At 41.7% G+C, this 21,310-nt stretch overlaps 2 protein-coding genes across 2 annotated transcripts in view; both read right to left on the bottom strand.

Annotated features, from left to right (window-relative positions):
- The window catches only part of LOC105922248 (trace amine-associated receptor 13c-like), a 41,258-nt gene extending 19,961 nt beyond the window's left edge, over nt 1–21,297 (bottom strand). The window contains exons 1-2 of the mRNA XM_036138903.1: nt 21,131–21,297; nt 20,492–21,005 (exon numbers count right to left, since the gene is read on the bottom strand). Of these exons, the coding sequence (XP_035994796.1) occupies nt 20,492–21,005; nt 21,131–21,297 (681 nt within the window). The remainder of the gene's footprint in view (nt 1–20,491; nt 21,006–21,130) is intronic.
- LOC118563755 (trace amine-associated receptor 8a-like) overlaps nt 1–21,310 on the bottom strand; it is a 189,699-nt gene that overhangs the window by 77,398 nt on the left and 90,991 nt on the right. The gene's annotated exons all lie outside the window — the stretch shown is intronic.

Here is a 21,310-nt window from a genome sequence, read left to right as displayed (position 1 = left end):
TGTCCAAAAGCAATCAGAGGCTCCACATTCAAGAAAGTTGCACTTTTGGAGTTTAGAGACTGTACTCCTTGCATGATCTCACAGTTTTTCTTTGAAAAACGCCTCTTTAACTCCACTATGAGACAGTCAAGCACCTGATTAAAGAGTGATCTGGGGAAGCCCTCATCATCACATTTTCTCTGTCCTATACTGCTCATTACAAGTGAATCAAGAAATTTTGAACTTAATCTTGGATGTCTTCTGTCAATTTTTTACACTAATTTTGCTCTTCTCAGCAAGCTTCTCGACCTCTTTCCATAGTTCATCAAAGTACTTTTCATTTCTGTAGTCCTGGAAAGTGTCTCTAAGAGCACCTACTAGATCTGTAGCTCTTCCTAGATCAAGAGTGCTGGACTGGAGCACGTCAGAAAGACATTTGGCATCACCTAGCACTTTACAAAAGGTAACCAAAAGATCTAAGAATTGCACATCTATTTGAAGAAGCAGACCCCTTGCCTCCACTGATCTTTCGCCATTTCTCTCAAGTGCAATATCCTGCAACAATCTCAGAACTGCTGGAAGTCTGTCTTTCATGGTACGGCATGCCGTGTACCTGCAGGCCCACCTTGTATCTGAAAGTGCCTGGAGCTCCCTGGGCTGTTCTGCTGGATACAAATCTTTCTGTACATCAAGCCACCTCAGATGAACATAAGAGCCAGACACAAAGTTATACAGCTGCTCTAGAAGTGCAAAAAAGTCAACGACCTCAGGGACTGCTTTGGTAGCATCAACAAGGACTAAATTCAAGTAATGTGCGTTACAATGAACATAAAATGCAAATCTGGCATTGCTCTGAATTCTGGCAGATACACCGGAATGCTTCCCACTCATGACGGATGCACCATCATAACCCTGTTCCACTAGGTTAATTCTGTAGTCCAGACCATGTTTCTCAAGACAGTTAATGATAATTTCACTAAGACCCGCTGCATTAAGGCTTTCAGCTGCCTGGAAACATAGGAAGCTTTTGTGGATGACACCATTGTAATAATATCGTACAACTACAGACATTTGTTCCTTTTTTTTCAAGTCTTTTGTTTCATCTGCAATAACACTGAATACTTCACATTCCTTCACTTCTTTTATAATTTCGGTCTGTACCATCTCTGCTAAGCACTGAAGAATTTAATTTTGGATTTGATGACTTGTGTATTTTGCATTGCCACATCCTCTAAGCTTTGTATTTAATTCACTGATCATGCTTTGCTATTTCATTCAAAATAGCCAAAATGTTTCCCTTATTTTTAGAGTCCTCAGGCTCTCGATGACCCCTTTGAGCAAACTTTTGTGTTGCAGTCAACAGAAGAACATCGGCTATTGTTTTAATATAATACCGGTTTTCTTCCACCACTAGTTTCCGGTTTGCGTTTATAGAATTTAGCATGGTTGTATTTCCCTCATTAGCCCTTTTATATTGACTCCATGCATACATTGCATTTACATGGTGCTCTGACTTTGAGTGAAGTTTAAATCCAGACTCCTTGTACAATGCCTTTTTCCAATTACAGAAGCCAGAATGTGAGGCAAAGACACTGTCTGGTGCATTAGGCAAGGAAAAATGCCTACAGGCAAAGCAGTAGGAATAGTCTTTAATAACAGAATATTCTAACCAAGAATAGTCTTTGTACCAGGAGCTCTGAAAATACATCTTTCTCATTCCATGCTGAGTTCTGGGGAAGTTTGTGGAACTTGGCTGAACAGGGCCCTGTTCTTTGGACCTTGAAGTATCTGGAATAGAAACATAATGGTCATATAAACGCAATTGACATGAGCATTATGTCATGTAAATTGTGCAACTACTAAGCAGGTGTTTGTCTGAGTAAAATTACCACCGGGTCCTTTTGGAAGCGTAACAGGAGTGCTGGAAGCAGATGAGAAGAGGTCAGTGGTATCTCCTGCAACTGGCCCTTCTGGCTCCTCATCATCCTGGTCAGATGCAGAGCTCTCTGTGTTTTCTGACTCCTCCTTTGATTGAACTACATTGTAAAAATAGTACATTAACACAATTGAATCAACAATTAAAGAAACACATTAACAGCAGCCAACATGTAAAAAGAAAAAAGAAAACTTCAGTCCATCATTTATTTTCCAACATACCTAAAGCCGGGCGTACACTGTACGAGTTTTTCCCCTTTTTCGGGCCGATTCTTCAGTCGTGCGAGCATTTTTTGAATCGGCCGAATTTCAGCTTGATCGTAGAGGGGGGGAGGAGGGGGGAATGGCTTCTCACGACTACCTCCAGATCAGGAATCGGACGATCGGTGAAAATCAAACATGTTTGAAATTCAGTCGGCTGTCGTGAGGTTTTTGTGAGCGCATCCTGCTGTTCAAACAGAGCTACGAGGGGGCGCCCTCCCCTCCTCTCTGTCCCCGCCAGCGGAGGGAGGGGAGCGGGCGTCCCTGAAGCGACCTCCGCCCGGCCCGCTCGCGGGGGCATTGGGGAGGGCGGCAACGCGCTGGCTGCCTGTTTCGGCACTCCTCCGCGGTCCGCCGCCTGTTTCGGCACTCCTCCGCCCGCAGGGGGGAGGGGGGGCGGGCGACCTGCCGTGCCGCGCGGCCGCCGGTGCGTCTCGTCCCTCCTCTCTCCCCTCCGTTCCCCTGATGCCCGGTGCCTCCTGCGGGCCTCGCCACAGCTGGGCTCGAACCCCTGCTCTGGGTCCCTGTCACCTACCGTCGCTCGCCTGCCTCTGCCACCACAGCGAGCGGTCCCAGAGGGGACACGACGTACAGTGTGAGCAGTCCGGTCTCGTCCGAGCGTCGCGCTGCACAGATCGTGAGCGGTGAACTTTTTAAACCCCGCGGTTCCCTCGCACAGTTTGAGATGTATATAAGTACCACGACTGAAAAACTCGTACAGTGTACGCCCGGCTTAAGACATCTAGTGCCATATAAATCAGATTAAATTATCCGGAACAATGAGGTATATTGTCTCACATGCAATTTTACAAGGCCTCTTCCAGTATGCAATGTCATATAACTTATGACATTGCATACTGGACATATTTAATAGATATCTTAATATACTTACTAGTATAAGAATATATTTAGTCAATATATAAAAAACTCAATAATTGCAGTATTGTCCCATATATTACAATATATCACTTTCTTATATATTGTTATATAATATATATATTCATATATTAAAATTTAAGTTTATGAATACTCATTAAATACATTATTACGTGATATTTTGAGAAATATATTTTAGTTTCATAAGGGAAAACTTAAGTACATCTGAACTAAAACTAAGCTGTATCAGAACTCTAACAACACCTCCGGTATAGTATCCAAAAAACACTGACAGAAGGAATGGGGAGGAGTCAGTTGGACAACTGATGCTTCTTCACATTTGTGTTTGATATCAGCAAGAGATTCTGATCTCTGCTGATCACTGAGGATGAAGACTCAAGACAGCACAGACCTCTGCTATCCACATCTCAACAATAACTCGTGCAAAACCCCCACGTCTCCTTGGATTGAAGTTGTTCTTGTTCAGATTATACTCTCCTTATTCTCTCTTATCACTGTGGCTCTCAACCTGCTTGTCATCATCTCAGTTTCACACTTCAGGCATTCATTTTTATTTGTCTTAATTTTTTTACAGTTTGTTTAGGAAGGTTCATAAAGTAATATTTCTTCTGTGATTGCATTCAATAATACTGTGACTGATATAATTAAAGTTATAATGAAAATATTTGAGAAGTTTTAACTGAAAACCAAAGTGTAATACAATTTCTGTTTGCAACTCTTTGTTGAGTTTTGGTGGTTTCATTTTTTTTTTCTCTATCTCCATCCAGGCAGCTCCACACACCAACTAACATCCTCCTCCTCTCTCTGGCTGTGTCAGATTTGCTCGTGGGGTTCGTATCAATGCCAGGGGAAATCTACCGACAAACAAGCTGCTGGTTTCTTGGTGATCTAATGTGTTTTTTGTATAACTACTTTACCTATATCAACACCTCTGCCTCAGTAGGAGATATAGTTCTTATATCAATTGATCGTTATGTGGCTATTTGTGATCCTCTGCATTACCAAACTAGAGTCACAGAGAGAAGAGTTAAAGTCTGTGTCTGTCTGTGTTGGCTCTGTTCATTCTTCTACAACATTTTATTTATAAAAGACTATCTTATTCAGACAGGAATGAATAACTCCTGCTACGGAGAATGTGTAAGTGCTGCTGGCATTATAGCAGGAACTTTTGATCTTGTTTTAACCTTTATTGCTCCAGTTACCATCATCATAATCCTGTACATGAGAGTATTTGTGGTAGCTGTGACTCAGGCTCGTGCCATGCGCTCTCAGGTCACAGCCGTCAAACTGCAGCTTTCATTTACAACAGCAAAGAAATCTGAGCTGAAAGCAGCCAGGACTCTTGGTGTTCTTGTGGTTCTATTTCTAATATGTTTCTGCCCAACTTACTGTGTCTACCTTGCAGGGATTGAGTTGTTCAGTAGCTCCTCTGCGTTGGTAGTGGATTATCTGTTATATGTGAACTCCTGTGTTAACCCGGTGATATATGCCCTGTTCTGTCCTTGGTTTAGAAAAACCGCAAAATTTATTGTCACTTTAGGAATATTGAAGCCTGGCTCCAGTGAGGCCATAGTATAGTAAATAAATGAAATGTTTTCAAGAATGTCCTAAATAATATCAAAAAGCTGTAATTTTTAGTGTTCAAATGTGTGTATGCTACCAAATGTTTTGCTGTTTTACTAATTATTGATTGGTTGAACTTAATCTTTTCTTTTAGTTCCTATCTCATAAATTATAATACAAAAACACTCTCCTCCCACAAGAAATCATGCAGAAATGTAATTATTGTAATTAGTTCCCTTTTAACTAGCTTAAACTTGCATTTATGGTGAAATCATAGACATGAGGTTGCCGGTCTTCAAACAGGAGTCATAGATTTTCCTGAAGACCATAGTAGAGTTAAGTTTAATAACCCCTTTATCCTGGAAAGAAAACAAACCCAAACAAGTTTAGACTCTTCCATCAAAAAGAGGACAGGGAACCAGTAGCATGAGGCCTGTTCTATCACAAGCTTGAGTTCGACTGCCCTGTTACCTCTGTCTCTTTGCCTTTATTATCAGACATCAAAGAAGGGGCAAGAGGAGTCAGGAGTTCACACCATGGGGGTTAAGAAACAAAAGAAAAGGCAAGGGGGTTTTACAACATTAGGTTGGCACACAAAGAGGTGTAGGATTAAGATATACACCAAGACATTCCTTGTCTGGGAGAAACATCAGTTTCTTCCTGTGTGAAGTTAAAACATTCCATAATAAAAAGAAAATGATTACATTCACATTTCTTTAATATATCGCCCCTTTTAATAATTTTATTTACAATTGGAGCTTAACTTCACCTACTTTGAGCACTCATTTCTTGCATTTTGCATTTTTAATGAGACTGTCATTTTGTTAAGCATTTAACACGGAAAAACTTAAAATACGGGTTGTATTTCTTCAAGAGGGATTTGTGAAAGCATTTGATATTGAAACATTATATTTCCCATGGTTTTAGCGATCATAGATTTTAGGCATGCGATTACACAAGCAGTAAAAACACACACAAAAAAATAACAATAATAATAATGGGTGTAATTATTTTCAGCAAGAGGTGCCACCAAGATCCTGAAAAGAACCAGGAGAAGAAGTCTATACTTAGAGGAACAGCATCTTGGGACATTGCTTGTTGCAGATTCTTTAAAGCAGACATAGCTTCTGTAATACGAGTTTCATTTGCATCAGAAGTGTACGTACAGCAGGAAATTCCAAACATTACAAATACGACACCTTGGCTAGCAGTTAACGTGTCCAAAACCATTCTGTTTTGTAGTACCATTAAACGGATTTCACTTTATTGTTTGTTTTGTCCTTTGTTGATGTCCATCGTCATGTTCACTAGGGTCTTCATTCTGTAGTCCAATGTTTCAATCATCAGCATAGATTTACCAACTCCAAACCACGGGAAACGGGAAAGTCCTATTTTATTCGCTGTGCTCCAGTGATCTGGACTCAAACAGATAATGCATGCAACAGCCACAACGCAAAGGAAGCCCCATCTCCATGGGAACCCCATTTTTGCTAGGTTAGCAGAGATGTTAATTTTACCCAGAACTCTAACGAACAGGGATCAGTTGATTTCTTCACCGACGTTGAGACGAGTGGCCCTAAAAAACCAAACCCCTTTGTAGTCGGACTTCCCCACTGTTCCAACCTTTAGGTACCTAACACTCTCTGTAACTTACAGTGGCTGAGGTGAATCCAGGAAGGTCTTTCAGCGATCTTCACAGCTGTTGCCGCGGTCAGGAGCACTTGGAATGGTCCTACCCACCTTGGTTTGTCCAATCCTTCCTTCTGATGACTTTGACAAACACCCATTCTCCTGGTCTCACTGTTTGTGGATCCTGTGGAGAAAAAGGTTCTCCTCGCAGTAAATTTGCATTTGACACTTTTGTAGACTGCAACATTTCTCTCATGTAGTCTGCTAGCGTTTTTTCTTCCTGTATATTTTTACCTTCTTCTGAGATAACATGGCTTGTAACTGTACTTGTTTCTGCACCCACTGGGCATGGTCTAATTATTCCTTCATCCTCCATCTATTTTTTTTTTTTATTTGGGCTGAAAGCCCCCTCGGTCGCTAGGACTGCCCCTGCCTCCTCAGAAACTTCCTCGACACCGTCTAAGGGTCCGGTGGCTTGGAAAGCAAATATTTCTTCTGAATCACACATAGGATCTGCCCAGAAAATGTGTGTCCCCCCTCCAGACGCACCAACTCCCTTTTTTGCATGTTTCTCTTTTTTGACGCACATATTCCATAACTGTGGTTACATTAGACGTTGCCAGTATAACTAAATGTTTTTTAACCCACGCATAGATATATGGCTGGAAACCTCCCATCAACATTTTTTTTAGCTGTTGCTGATATGGCGTTTAATCTCCGTCAGCGGGAGGGATGCCGCTGTGAAACCTATATTCTTTTTCAAAACGTATTTTGAACTCGTCTATGTCTCTCCCTATTTTTTGTTTTATGGACCCCAAATGTCCATAATCCGCCCTTTTGCTGAAAACTATATGTGCTGCTTTTGCTAGAGCTGTCCATTTCTGCCTTTGTTCGATCCCCATTTGCTCTTGATGTTCAAATATTCCGCCTTGTGGGGTTCTGCCTGTATAATTTGCCCTTATTTTTTCCCAATGTTTTCCCACTGACAAATGTAAGGCTTGTCCGAACTCATTTCCATTTAAACCATATGAGTTATAAATTCCCTCCATGTCTTGGGTCCATATTTCTGGATCTTCCTGTGGAGAAATGACACCTTCTAGTCTTTCTGGTTTCCTCTAACGACAACGGACGGAAAACTGGGATTGTTTGAGGCTGCTGAGCTCCTACATTAGGATTTGCGACCTGCCCCATAGGATACAAGCCTTTGGACTGGTCTGTTGATAACGAATGATCTGATTCACTCAGTCCATCCAGGTCTGGGTACAGATTTGAAACATCCGTGGGAGCATTTAAAGGCTTATACGGTGGTGGTTTGTCTTCTTCAGTTACAACCATAGTTTGCGTTACAGAAGTAGTGTTCTGGTGGGTTCTTTTTTGTTTAGAGCCAGGCCCGGCCCTAGACAATTTGGTGCCCTCGGCAAGATTTTAGGTGGCGCCCCCTTACATCACTGTACAGTACTTGCATGTCTGCTAGTGTACATATACTCACAAGAAACTAAAAAGCTTTGTCTTGGACATTTTTTATTTACATAAAACAATATTCACATTCAAAAAACTTTAAAATAATTTAAGAAACAAAACAAATGAACTCAACATATGAAATACAATATGAATAGCTTATATAAAGTATTAAATTTAAATACTCCCAAAAAAGTGTAAACAAGTGACATTAACTTAAATACAATATAAATATGGCATTGTGCAAAGTAAGAAATCAAAGAAATGAGAAGGCACAAAAAATACAAGGATTTAAATAAAAGAAAAAAAATAACATGACAATATGATCTTACAAATAGCTCTAGTGGTGATTTTAGTCTAACCTGACAACAGCCAGATGCATGTATCGCTCCGCCTAGCTTCACTCACATACATCTGGGACATCGCTCATTGAAAGTGATTTCCCCAACCAAATTTTTGGTCTGGCCAATCAGGACGCAGGGCGGGTGTTTCATGGATGTGACGTAGTGGAGAAGCCACCGTGAGATTCCAACAACAATGGCGGCTCGCATCGAGGAAGCAAGCGTTAGCATTGATGCTGCTATTTCTTCCGTGTTGTCCAATTTATCTGATATTGTTTCATTAAAAGAACATCAGAGAACGCCTCTGAAGGCTTTTGTTGGTGGAAACCATGTTTTCGCCCTTCTCCCGACCGGATTTGGCAAGTTTTGTTTTCCGGGGCGCGTACGCGGACGCGCAACGCGGACGCGCCCCGGAGCGGTTAGCGCAAACCATATTGGGAGGCCTTTAGTCCTCGACGCGGTCGGCCCGGGATCGACTCTGACCCGCGGCGCTTTGCCGCCTGTCTCTTCCCCCCTCTTCCTGTCAGCTCACTGTCAATAAAACGCATGCCACTACAGTCTTTCCCACAGGAATTTGCTTATGCGAGGCGGACCGACTCGCGGAGGGGGGGGGTGGTGGACCACACGTTTTCCGCGGAGGGGGGGGGGGGGTGGTGGACCACACGTTTTACGCGGACCGGCTCGCTGTGCGGAGGGGGGGGGGGGGGGGTGGGTGGACGACACGTTTTCTGCGGCCGCCTCGCCAACATAGCGCTGCGGAAAACCCTGCACTAGAGCCGCAAACACATAAAAAAAAAAAAAAAAAAAAAGTTTTTTTTTTCCTGCGTCGGTCTCAACAGCGCACAGGTTAGCTTCGGTGTGAGTGGTTGAAATAGCACGTCGATAAAGATGACAGACAAGTGGCTTATCCAATCATATGCAAGAAATTTTGATAAGGCCCAGCCTTCAGTAAAGGCAATTCCTATGGCGGTGTCCCAGATGTATGTGAGTGGAGCTAGGCGGAGCGAGACATGCAGCTGGCTGTTGTCAGGTTAATTTTAGTCTGCCTTAACTTGAATTACTTCAAAAACTGTATTCCACCACTTTTCTCACATCCTTACTCTCACATGACTACAGCTTTACTCTCCTGGATTTTCTTGAAGCAAAGTCATCTACAACATCTTCATATGACAACTGATTTGAGACCACATGATTAATGCTTATGATGGAAAGTCCACTGAGATGTTCTTGCATCATATTAGATCTCAGGTAAGTTTTAATCACTTTAAGCTTGGAAAAGCGTCTTTCAGCAGCTGCAAGCTGTAACAGAAAGAGTGGCAAAGATTCTTAAAGCGATCCACATGTTGGGGTAAATTTCTGCAAGCTTCTTCTCATGCAGGAAGGCTAAGAGTTCCAGGTTTGTCATATTTGTTGATGGCAATGGTGGGAAATTGCCATCAACAAATATGGGCAAGTGTGGGCACCACATGGGACATAAAAAGCTCTTGAGTTCAGCTGAAGCAACTTTGCCTGAACAACTTTATTTTTTCCTTTCATATTGGCGCCGTTGTCATAGGACTGGCCTCTGCAGTTCTCAAATGGGATGTTAAGTTCCTCTAGTCTTTTTAGCATTAGAGATGACAAATGTTCTCCAGTTGACTGCTCTGCCACCAAAAAGCCTAAGAAATGCTCTTTTACTTGAGGAATGTCTTCTTGTTACACTATCCTGACTATGAAAGAGAGCTGTTCCTTATGACTCAGATCAGGGGTGCAGTCTAAAATGATGGAGAAATATTTGGAAATTTTGATCTATGTCACAATGTGTTGTATTATTTTAGAACTGATGGAGTCAATCAGTTCATTTTGAATTGTTTTGCCAAGATAATGTACATGACAGCCAGCTCCACTTTCCACCCTATTGACATGCTGCTTCATCACTGGATCAAATCTGGCCATGAGCTTCTTCTGACTTTTTCTCTATTGATTAAGAGTCTGTTAAAATAGTCATGCTGACACCGTCGTCCGTATTTTGTTTTAGGGAATGTGAAGCTATTTTCTATTTGAAATGGACCTCTGTGAACCAACTCTGTTCGTACCTTATCAGTTAAAGGATGCCGCCAGTCAGCCGGGTCTACTGGAGCAACAGGAGGACCGCCTGATGCTGCTTCATCACTGCTGGGTTGTGCTGCTGAGGTGGAAGCGGCAAGAGGATTTGCAGGGGTTTGACTGAGAAACCTCAGCAGCGCATCTGAAAACATAAGAGGAATATGTGACACCAGTCTAATAATAAACACATGATTTCAAGAATAACGTAAAATAAAATAGAATAATATAAACAAAAATAAGATGCATGATTGATGTACACTGTCGTTTATAATATACAATATAATTTTTGTTTAGTAATATTTCTTACTGTAATGGTTATTACAGTGAAATGCTAATTAGAAGAGTGCAATGGATCAGTAAACTGCAGTATAATGTACTATAACTTGTGGGAATGCTAACTTTGCTGTAACATTAATGATGTACACTTTAACACTAACATAGTTTACCATGATGAACACACTTTAGATAATATGAGCTATAACACAGCTAATAGCTAAGCTTAAAACTATGGAAAATTAATAGTATTTTGAATGACTATTACCACCTGGGAAAAGGTAAAATAACTATGTCAATGCAATTAACAGTATATCTGCTGAATAAATCTAATATATACACATTTGCCTGAGGATGGCAACAGGGGGGCATTTAAATCAATATTTTCCAACAACTGGGCCCTTCCATAACATTAAATGATGTTAAAACTAACAGATAGGGCTCGCTATTTATTGATTAGTCAACTATGTCATGCTAACGGCTGATGCTATTATCGATCATTGTTCTGCAACAGCAAAATAATCTCATTATCATCATCTTTACCGAAACATTACCTCTGTCTTTGTCACGTTTTTCCTCCTCTTCTTTTCTTTTTTTTCCTTCCCTGAGCACCAGACAGTTTAGGACGCTTTGACATTAGATGCAACAAAGACCGAAAACCGAGTTGCAGGTAAAAGAAGTCAGACTTATTTTTGTTTTTAAACTAAGGCATAGGTACAGGCCGGCGCCCCCTGGTGGTTTGCGCCCTTAGCATTTGCCTATACTGCCTAAGCCACAGGCCAGCCCTGACCATCAGGGTGGGAATGTATGCATTAATGGGTGAATGGCTGAGCAGTGTAAAGCACTTTGGGGTCATCAGACTTTTTAAAACGCTGTACAAGTACGAGCCATTTACCAAGCCATACATATGTTGCTGTAGTCCTTAGGCATGCGCTCATATAGAAAAGTATATACAGAGTTGCTTTTCAAAAACAGAGGTAGAACAAGAAAGCTTGTCTGAAACCAGCAGAAGCAGGACTTCAACTGCAGCTGATGTGAGAAAACAGCTTTAATTCTCTGTAACTCTCATATCACTCATGCTGTGACTTTTTCAGCAATTCTCTGCTTTATCTTGATTCTAATGGTTCAATATTCTCTAAATGTCTTCATTAAAGATTTCACTCGTGGGAAATGCGCACCTCCAGGCTTCTTGTTTCCTGCCGTTGCCATGGTGAATCCCGTTATATGGTTGATGAGGGCTTTTTTCCTGCTCTTGCTTGTGTTCAACTCAGGGTTGATTGGACGCTATGTTTAGTTACCTGATTGATATCACCTCTTCTGAAACCGAAAACACTGAGTATGACAGGTAGAACTAGCCAGACTAGCAGCTTTCTAATCAAGACAGAATGGCTATTTTTTCTGAAATGGGGCCCTGAACAAAGACGTGCATGCAACCTGCCCAACTATAAATACGTCTGCCCCACCCATCCATCAGTGGTGCGCTCCGATCCGCACCTGGCACACACAGCGTGAGAACATGGAACACCATCTCACCAGAACTGCAAACTGGTACAAAAATAACGTACTATTTTGTTTAGTTCAGCACAGATTTTATGTACAGTGCAGCATCGGTTGGCTGTGTGCGCTGAATCAAGATGCAGTGTGCGATTGCTCATGCGCACAGCTTTGAGGGCACATTGCCAGGCACTGTCACAATGTCTACCTAGGTTATCAGTGAGCTGAACCAAGGCATTTAGCAACTTTATTTAAAAACAATGCTTTAATTCCCAACTTTAAAATTTGTCATGTGGATGCTCTGACAGAACGTATGTTTCAATTAGTTGCACATAGGGATGCAGATATCAACAGTTGGCAGTTGTCATGCCAAACTTGTTAGCCCTGGCATTGCAGCCCCTACATTAGGCAGGAAGAGTGGATCCAGTCGACTCCATCTCATTCCCATTCATCTAACCATGGAAATAAACATGTTTTAACTTTTGTTAAAAAGTGAAAGAGTGTTGTTACTTCATCGTTCAGTTAGTGGGTTAAAACAGAAAATGACGCTGTTTGTTGTCTCGTGGTATTGTAGCCTATGTGATTTTTCAATATGAGGATAATCACATAAATTTACACTCAATTCAAATAAAAATTAATGCTCAATATAGCACATGATCAATAAGTAAATTGCTCTATGGTCATTTCCAGATGTGTGACGAAAATACCATTTGCTCTAATTGTACCACATCTGCAGACGCTCTGCCTACTGAACCAAATCTCCACCTTCCTGATTCCATCACAGAAATCAGCTGTCTGATAATTTTTTTGTTTCTTGATAGACTGCATGCATGGATCATATAAAAGAGATGCTAAATGTAAATGTAAATTTTATTTACATTTCATTAGAATGGTGAGCTGAAATTTATTTATAGACTTCTCAATAATATTCAAAGTTTTACTAATTTTAAAGCACCGAAACCTATTTATTGCATATATGCATCCTACCATGAGATCTTAAACTGCTGAATGTATGCTAGTCTACCATCATTAGACTGAATGTTCAGTGCTGAAGTAGACAACGTAGATGCCTTATTTCCCGTTAAATGTCCGATGTTTTCAGGAATCATTGCAGCTGCCGCAGAGCAAGGCGTTGCTGACAACAATGTTAGCCTAAGTGCTTCTCAAGTGGATAAAACAAGCCAAATCCATTTAAAATACACCCATAGAACCAACTATTACAATAAAAACAGTAAAAGAAAGCCAAAATATAATATATTTACACAATTTAGGAGATTTGATGAAACTCAAACTGAACTTGAATTAAATGCCAGTGTGAAAAACAAGTGTTTTCAGAAGGAATTTAAAGGACTGGTTGAAGTAGTACCAAACTTTCAGTGTGCCATCACCAGCATTCAACATGTCCAGAAGGTCATTTGGTGAAACCACTTGTGACCCACTCACTCAGAAAATTTAGAAACTTGCTTTGCTGGTGGATGTCCTGCTTTTACACTCCGACGCTAAACAAATTATGTTAAACTAACAAACAAATCAAAGAATGAACATTCTTTAGTCACCATGTTTTGTAACTTAAAATCAAGAAGACGGAAGGGAAAGGGCCATGAAAGGGAAAAAGGAAGCTGTTCATAGCTTGCGGCATTCAGAGGAACTACAATACGAACCGTCGGGTGACAAAAGTGATTTTTAACTGTTTGATCTGCTTGGATATTGTGCCCCCATCACTGTGGTGATGACCCACCCAAATACAAGGAGACCTACATTAATGCATATGTTGTGGGTGTCGTGGATCTGAGTTCCATGTGGTCTTCCTTTAGTGAGTTGTGGAGGGAGGTGGACGTGTTTTCAGTACACATCCCATGGGTCTAGATGCACAAAAACTGTGAAAGTTACAGTGTGTGATGAGGATACTAGGCGTGCCCTGGAGGGCGGTGCCGGTCAGGGGTCCAATTACTGCCACATTGGTTGGTAGGCTTGTCACCGATCCAAGAAGGATCCCAATCATCCCCCCTACCCCACCCCAGGGGTTGTTTAGTATAGTTCATATTGGGGCTGCACACCATGCTTCCAAAACTATTTACTCTCAACTCACAGGACATCTGAAGAAGAACCTTCTGGGAAAATACTCCATCTATCATCTCTAAGGCAGGGATCCTATCATAAGGCTGCTTCTGAGTCTCATTGCCAGAACCTTCCACCTGTCAACTCGCCCTTCATCAAGGAGTGTAGGGATTTTATGCTTACACTCCTGTTCTTTTTTTGAGTGTACTGTCTGGCAATGTGGCAATAAGAATTGTTAACTTAATGCCAAAGAAAGCCCAACAGATTTTACTTTCATAAGCGGAGCCTTGATTTATATATGCAAGAAGCTTTATTATAATCTATGCAGGGAATATTTTATGTTAAATGGACACTGAAACAAGAAGGTAGAAGATAAAAAGGAGAAAAGGTGAAAGAGAAAGAGGAGAGAAAAGGGAGAGAACAATACAACATCTTTAGTCAGCTTCTTCACCTGCAAAGAGAGATGTAAAAAGAACAGCAAAACCAGCCGATAAAGTATTACAGGTTCAAACAAGCAACACCGTCATACCATCACTTAAGAATGTACAGCATTATTTAATACCGAATGTATAACGTGACAGCTGAAGATAATAGGGGTTTTCTGTATAGAAGTGAATCTGTAAGTACCTGGATCCAAGCACCTGTAGGTGTTTATGAGAGTGAGCTTTTGTATGTAAGGTTTATCCATCAGAAAAACGCTCAATAGTGGTTGTGAAGAGCCAAAGACCCACCCATCAGAGCACCAAGGCAGACACCAGGGGAACCAAAACCCCAGATGTCCAGAGGGACCCTTAGAGCAAAGGTGCCAAAGAGGGACCAACACAGGGAGCTTCGTCCCCCACCCAAGGGAAGAGGAGAGATGGCCCCCAAGAAACCCCCCAACAGTCACAATGCCGAGTCCCTCGGGAGCCAGTGGGCTCTGCCAGCAGCCACCTACGCCGGAGCGGATCCAGCCATGGGCCCCAGGGACCTGAAGCCGTAGGGCCCCAAGGCCCCAGGGGGCACCCAGTGGGGGCTGTGACAAAGCCACCGGGGGCCATGCCCCGAGAAGCAGCCACCAGGAGCGAGCTGGCGCCCACCCGAGCACTCAGCCTTGGACACCGAGGACCACCAATGCACCAAGGCGCCAGCCAGCGAAGGGGTGCAGGCTAGGGGGGTGGGGAGAAGAAGTGGCAGCCCCAGCGATAGCGGCACAAACAAAAATATTTGCTGCACAAACCTGCACAAACCTGCACAAACGTAGCACAAACGTTTGACACCAATTTTGTCTGATTTGAAGAAGGTGGGGGGGGACAACTTCACTCAGGTCCCCCACGCCCCCTGAAGCTACCTACCCAGAACCTTTAATTTCTAAATCTGAGTGGGGGCAGAGGGAGCCACCAGGGGTGAGGCCTACACAATAAGCCCCCGCCAATGTCTTACCCCCACCCCCAATTAATGCCCTACATATATGTGTGTTGTCAGAATGTTATGAATGAAAGTGTCTAAGATGCATAATAAAATTTGGGTCAGGGACCTCACCAGACAATGGGACGGGGAATTCCTCCCCTCACCCCAGCGACGTCCCCACCCCCCAAGGTTCTACATGTGTGGCAGCGTCATAGAGCAGGCAGAGGTGTCCGGGCATGGGGAGGAAAGGACTGGGGAGCATCATGCTCTTCCAGGAAGCAAACTCCCCTGCTGACTCCAATAGGCACCCCAGTTCTCTGAAAACCCACCCGGAGAGGGAGGCTCCGCCAGCTGCACCAACATAGCCTGAGGGGCCAGAGACTAGTGGCAGGGCCCTAGAGCAAACCATATAAAAGAGATCCTAAATGTAAATTTGATTTACATTTCATTAGAATGGCACTAAGAAATGTATTTATAGACTTCTCAATACTGAATGTTAAACGTTCCACTAATTTAAAAGCCCGGAAACCCATTTTATTGCGTAGGGCAAATGCATTCTACCATGAGATCTTAAACTGACGATCCTATCCTAGTCTACCATCATCAGACTGAATGTTCAGTGCTGAAGTAGACAATGTAATTCAATTCAATTCAATTTTATTTATATAGCGCCAAATCATGAAACATGTCATCTCAAGGCACTTTACAAAGTCAAGTTCAATCATATTATACAGATTGGGTCAGATTATACAGATTGGTCAAAAATGTCCTATATAAGGAAACCAGTTGATTGCATCAAAGTCCCGACAAGCAGCATTCACTCCTGGGGAAGCGTAGAGCCACAGGAAGAGTCATCTGCATTGTATATGGCTTTGCTGCAATCCCTCATACTGAGCAAGCATGAAGCGACAGTGGGAAGAAAAACCACCCATTAACGGGAAGGAAAAACCTCCGGCAGAACCGGGCTCAGTATGAACGGTCATCTGCCTCGACCGACTGGGGTTACAGAAGACAGAACAGAGACACAACAAGAGAAAAAAAAGCACAGAAGCACACATTGATCTAGTAATCTGTTCTACATTGGATGGTAGTAGCGGGTGAGCCGTCTTCTCTGGATGATGTCACAGTTAACAGAACGCCAGACCAGGTGTACCTACTATGAAGAAAAAGAGAGAGAGCAAAAAGTTAAAAGCTGAAATGACGACAGTCATTTCAATGTAATACAATGCAAAACTGGAGAACAGTAGAAATCAGTAGAGTGAGAAAATTTGACCCTGATGTCCTCCAGCAGCCTAGGCCTATCACAGCACAACTATAGAGATAGCTCAGGGTATGAGCCACTCTAACTATAAGCTTTGTCAAAAAGGAAAGTTTTAACATTAGTCTTAAAAATAGATAGGGTGTCTGCCTCACGGACCAAAACTGGGAGTTGGTTCCACAGGAGAGGAGCCTGATAGCTAAAGGATCTGCCTCCCATTCTACTTTTAGAGACTCTTGGAACCACCAGCAGACCTGCAGTCTGAGAGCGAAGTGCTCTGTTAGGAACATACGGGGTAATCAGAGCTCTGATATATGATGGAGCTTGATTATTAAGGGCTTTATACGTTAGAAGGAGAATTTTAAATTCTATTCTTGATTTAACAGGAAGCCAATGAAGGGAAGCTAAAATTGGAGACATATGATCCCTCTTGTTGATTTTCATCAGAACTCTTGCCGCAGCATTTTGAATCAGCTGAAGACTTCGAACTGCATTTTGTGGACTTCCTGATAGTAAAGAATTACAATAGTCCAGCCTTGAAGTAACAAATGCATGGACTAGTTTTTCAGCATCACTCCTGGACAGAATGTTTCTAATTTTGGCGATATTCCGGAGGTGAAAAAAGGAAACTCTGGAAACCTGTTTAATATGGGAATTAAATTACATGTCTTGGTCGAAAACAACACCAAGATTTTCAACTTTATTACCAGAGGCCAAGTTAATGCCATCCAGATTAAGGGATTGATTAAGAACTTTATTTTTTGAAGACTCTGGCCCAAAGATTACAACTTCTGTCTTGTCAGAATTTAAATGCATTTGAAGTCATCCAGCTTTTGATGTCATCAAGACATGACTGCAGTCGAAGTAACTGATTGGATTCATCAGGATTTATGGATAAATATAGCTGAGTGTCATCAGCATAACAGTGGAAATTAATCTCATGCTGTCTGATAATTTTGCCAATCGGAAGCATATATATAGTAAATAGAATTGGTCCAAGGACTGAACCCTGTGGTACTCCACAAGTGACCCTAGAGTTTGAGGAAGATTTATTATTAACATGAACAAACTGGAATCTGTCCGACAGATAAGATTTAAACCAGCCTAATGCTTTTCCCTTAATCCCTACAGTATGCTCAAGTCTTTGTAGGAGAATATTGTGATCAACTGTATCAAATGCAGCACTGAGATCTAACAGGACAAGTATAGACACAAGTCCATTATCTGAGGCCATGAGAATATCATTGCTGACCTTCACCAGAGCTGTTTCAGTGCTATGATGAGCTCTGAAGCCTGACTGAAACTCCTCAAGTAGGTCATTACTTTGTAAAAGTTCACATAGTTGATTAGCAACTACTTTCTCAAGAATTTTAGATAAGAAAAGAAGATTAGATATAGGTCTGTAATTTACTAACTCATCTTGATCAAGAGATGGTTTCTTAAGTAAAGGTTTAATAACAGCTACTTTAAAAGCCTGTGGTACATATCCATTTACCAAGGATAGATTGTAGATGCCTTATTTCCCGTTAAATGTCCGATGTTCTCAGGAACCATTGTAGCTGCTACCGAGCAAGGCGTCACTGACAACACTGTTAGTCTAAGTGCCTCTCAAGTGGATAAAAAAAGCCAAATACATTCAGAATACACCCATAGAAACAACTATTAAAGTAAAAAAGAGTAAAAGAAAGCCAAGATATAATATATACACACAACTTAACAGATTTGATGGAACTCAAACTTAACTCGAGTTAAAAGGCAATGTGAAAAAAGGAATTTAAAGGACTGGTTGAAGTAGTACCAAACTGACGGTGTGTTATCACCAGCATTCAACATGTTCAGAAGGTCATTTGGTGCTTGAGACTTCCTCACATAGAAAATTAAGAAACTGACTTTGCTGGTGAATGTCCTTCTTTTAGACTCTAACGCTAAAGCTGGGTCTGATGATACAGAACAGGATCATGTTGAATCATTATCTTAACAGTTAGTCTTGGCTGGAATGCGTGGGCATGAAGAAGTGGCAAATTTAATATATTGGTGTTTGCATAAGGTTGGCTCTAAATCACACATGATTGACACGATTTGCTCCATCCTTTACATGAATGATCTTTATCAACCTAAAAACAGATTAATTGGATTATATTGGAATTTGGATCAACTGCAGCCCCAATAATATTTCAAACAGCTACACCACTCTTATACATCATCAGATCTACACCAAAATCTTTGTACATCATCATGGACAACTGTGTATCTTTATCTATCTATCTATCTATCTATCTATCTATCTATCTATCTATCTATATATATAGTTACATATATATATAGTTACATATACAATGTAAGGGTGAAATGTATCTCATATCTCAGATCTTTTCAGTAAAATAATTTAAAAAATCATTGCAGTCATTTTTACATTGCACAGAGACAGTTGGGACAGCAGGAGAACCAATTCAATTAATTGTGTCAAATAACACTTTTGGGGTTTATTCAGTTCATGTGATCAGCTGGTAAAAATAATCAGACTTGGCAATTTTTATGTTGTCATTTAAAGAGTACAGTACCTCCCTAAAGTGTAGTCTAACCTCAAGTTTAGTACAATTCCAGAGGTGCTCAGTTTTCTGACATAGTCTTCTGAGATTTTCTTCCCTGACTTTTGTCATTGATCCAGGGATATGGCTTTTCCTGAGACACCTTATTGGGCTTGAGTGGTGCCACCTGATCCAAGATGGCTGCACAATGAGTTTCAAAGTAATGCATAAAACCGCCAACATCATGTTAGCAAAATAAATGAAAACTTTAACAGAGAAACAAATCCAGTCCAAATCAGTGACTACTAGTTTTTGTCATGATTTGTCACGACAAACCAGAACACACACCACACACGGAGCTTAGTTCTGAGAGTTTATTGAAGGTTGGATGAATAGTGGAAGATAAGCACCATCCTCCACTATTACCTACTACAGGTATGGAACAGGTGGATGGTTAAGACAGGAGCGGGCAGACGGGAAAGAGGCTGAAGGACCGCAGGAGAGAGAGCTGTGGGTGCTGTGCTGTGGAGCCAGGCATACGCTGGAAGCTGGGTAACCTCCAAGGGCGACAAAGAGGGCGCTGGGATCCAGGAAGAGCCAGCAGCACGGCAGAGAGAGTTCTTGGAGCGCTGGAGTAGCAGGAGAACCAGCAGCACAGCAGAGAAAGTACTTGCAGGCGGCAGACAGGCGTAGACGTAAGAAACTCTGGCAGGCAGACGTGGGGAGCTCTAACTGGCAGACGAGGCTTGAGTGAAGATAATCCGGCAGGGAAGAGCTGACTGAGGGGAATTTATATAGGTGAGTTGACAGGTGGAATCAGTTCCCTTTGATTACTGATGGCAGGTGGAGGTGATTAGAGTCGAGCCGGGCAGCATGGGAGACAGAAAGTGCTGGAACTGTCCATGGTGAGATGGGCAAAAACTGAACCCTGACAGTTTTAAGTATCTCATAAAATACAATACAGTCATCTTCATTTAAGCAGTATTCAGGATGTCAATTTTCTATCCTTTCCAAAGGTATTTTGCACATTATTATTATTTATTCTTCAACACACTTGCTTCACAGGAACCAGGAAGCAAAATTTGAAAAGTAACAATGAGTCTTACTGCTTTTCTAAACCAGGGATAAAACAGTGCATAGATCACCGGGTTTAGAGTGGAGTTGAAATAAAACAGGAAGAGAGAATATGATGCATATGTGTCACTTAGCAGATCTTCACCTGCAAGGGAGACACAGTAATATGGACAATAGCATATTAGAAATACCACGACAAGAACACCAAGAGTCCGGGCTGCTTTCAATTCTGATTTCTTCCTTATATTCACAGAAAGCTGAAGAGTAACGGCTGTAATGTGAGAGCGCATGGCACGAGCCTGAGACACAGCTACCACAAATACTCTCATGTACAGGACTATGATGATGGTAACTGGAATGACAAAACTTACAATCAAGTCAACGGTTCCTGCAATGAAGTCAACAGTAATTATACATTCTCCCACACAAAATTTATGCCTGCCAGGCTTTATAAAGTCCTCTTTTACTACAAGACAGCCATAGACAACAGAAAAAAGCCAACATAGACAGACACCAATTTTAACTTTTCTCTCTGTGACTCTGGTTGGATAATGCAGAGGATCACAAATTGCCACATAACGGTCGACTGATATAAGAACCATATCTCCAACTGAAGCAGAGGTGATGACAAAAGAGAGTGAGTTATACAAAGAACACATGAGATCATCTAGAAACCAGCAGCCGGTGTTTCGGATGATTTCTGCAGGCATCAATAGGAGACCCAAGAGAAAGTCTGACACAGCCAGTGAGAGGAGAATGGTATTAGTGGGTGTGTGAAGCTGCCTGGAGGGAGACAGAAAGCCAATATCAAATCAGTGCATTAATCCTTAAATACAAGATTCACTACAGCATGTTTGTAAACTCTGTTAAATAATAAAAAAATAATAAAATAAAGATTAGATCTCTACTTGAAATGGGAGACTGAGATGATGACAAACAGGTTGAGAGCTGCTGTTAGCAGAGAAATGGAAGATAGCATTATCTGAAGAAACACCACTTCAGTCCAGGTAGATTCAGGCTTCCTGCAAGAGGTGTTGGTTAACTGTGGAAAGCAGAGGTCTTCCCCAACCTCCATCTCTGACTTTAGA

The sequence above is a fragment of the Fundulus heteroclitus genome, chromosome 7, assembly GCF_011125445.2.
Source record: "Fundulus heteroclitus isolate FHET01 chromosome 7, MU-UCD_Fhet_4.1, whole genome shotgun sequence".
NCBI classification, from domain to species: Eukaryota; Metazoa; Chordata; class Actinopteri; order Cyprinodontiformes; family Fundulidae; genus Fundulus; species Fundulus heteroclitus.
The sequence above is the reverse complement of the archived record's forward strand: the minus strand, read 5'-3'. Positions and strand labels throughout refer to the sequence as shown.